The sequence below is a fragment of the Cariama cristata genome, unplaced genomic scaffold (assembly GCF_000690535.1).
Source record: "Cariama cristata isolate BGI_N322 unplaced genomic scaffold, ASM69053v1 scaffold33675, whole genome shotgun sequence".
Lineage (NCBI taxonomy): Eukaryota > Metazoa > Chordata > Aves > Cariamiformes > Cariamidae > Cariama > Cariama cristata.
The window spans coordinates 19,340-20,071 of NW_009616375.1; the positions used below are offsets into that span (position 1 = coordinate 19,340).

The following is a 732-nucleotide window of genomic DNA, read 5'->3' on the forward strand; positions in this document are numbered from 1 at the left end:
AGCGCCACGTAGGTCCAGGCAAAAAGCCCCCAGAACCAGGGGTCCCTGATGGTTTTCCGCACCTCCGAGTAGAGCAGCAGCTTCACCATCATGTAGATGCCCATGAGGAGGCAGACGACGGCGATGAAGGTCCGCGATGCCCTGAGGCGCCGGGGGCCATAGGCCGTGTTGGTGGCCACCCCGATGGCAGCCCCCAGCAGCACGCAGCTGCGGTAGAGGCAGCCCCCCCAAATGTCCAGCAGCGAGTTGAAGATGTTGAAGTGCCGCAGGTCCTGCAGGACATCCCGGCCACCCCGGCCATGGGTGTAGAGCAGCGTGGTGACCACCACATCAGCCCCGCTGAGTGCCAGTGTGCTGGCCACCGCCTTCCAGGCACGCATCCTCGCTGCTGGGCTGGGGTGGGTGTCTCCGAGGTGGTGGTGGGAAGCCCTAGCACGGGGAGGACGTGGTCATGTTGGCCTCTGCTGTGGGGTGAGAAGAGAGGGACGGGGTTGTTATTCACCCTGGGGAAGTGGTGGGGAAAGGGAAGCAGGATGCGGGGACAACCATGCCAGCTCCCCACTAGCCCGTCCTGACCCCAGACATCACTATCTACTCCTCCCTCCCTTCTCCTGCTGCATACACTCCAAGATATTTCGTAAAGTGAGACACACAAATGAGGACAAACTTCCCTCCCAGATGCCTCCACCCATCCTGAATCCCAAAGCAGAAATCTGCTCGTCTTGGTGGGAA

General features: G+C 61.3%; 1 protein-coding gene across 1 annotated transcript in view; it reads right to left on the reverse strand.

Moving 5' to 3' along the window:
• Window positions 1–380, reverse strand: part of ABCB9 (ATP-binding cassette, sub-family B (MDR/TAP), member 9) — a 12,575-nt gene extending 12,195 nt beyond the window's left edge. The window contains exon 1 of the mRNA XM_009700147.1: window positions 6–380. Coding sequence (XP_009698449.1) covers window positions 6–380 — 375 coding nt within the window. The remainder of the gene's footprint in view (window positions 1–5) is intronic.
• Window positions 381–732: the final 352 nt, after the last annotated feature.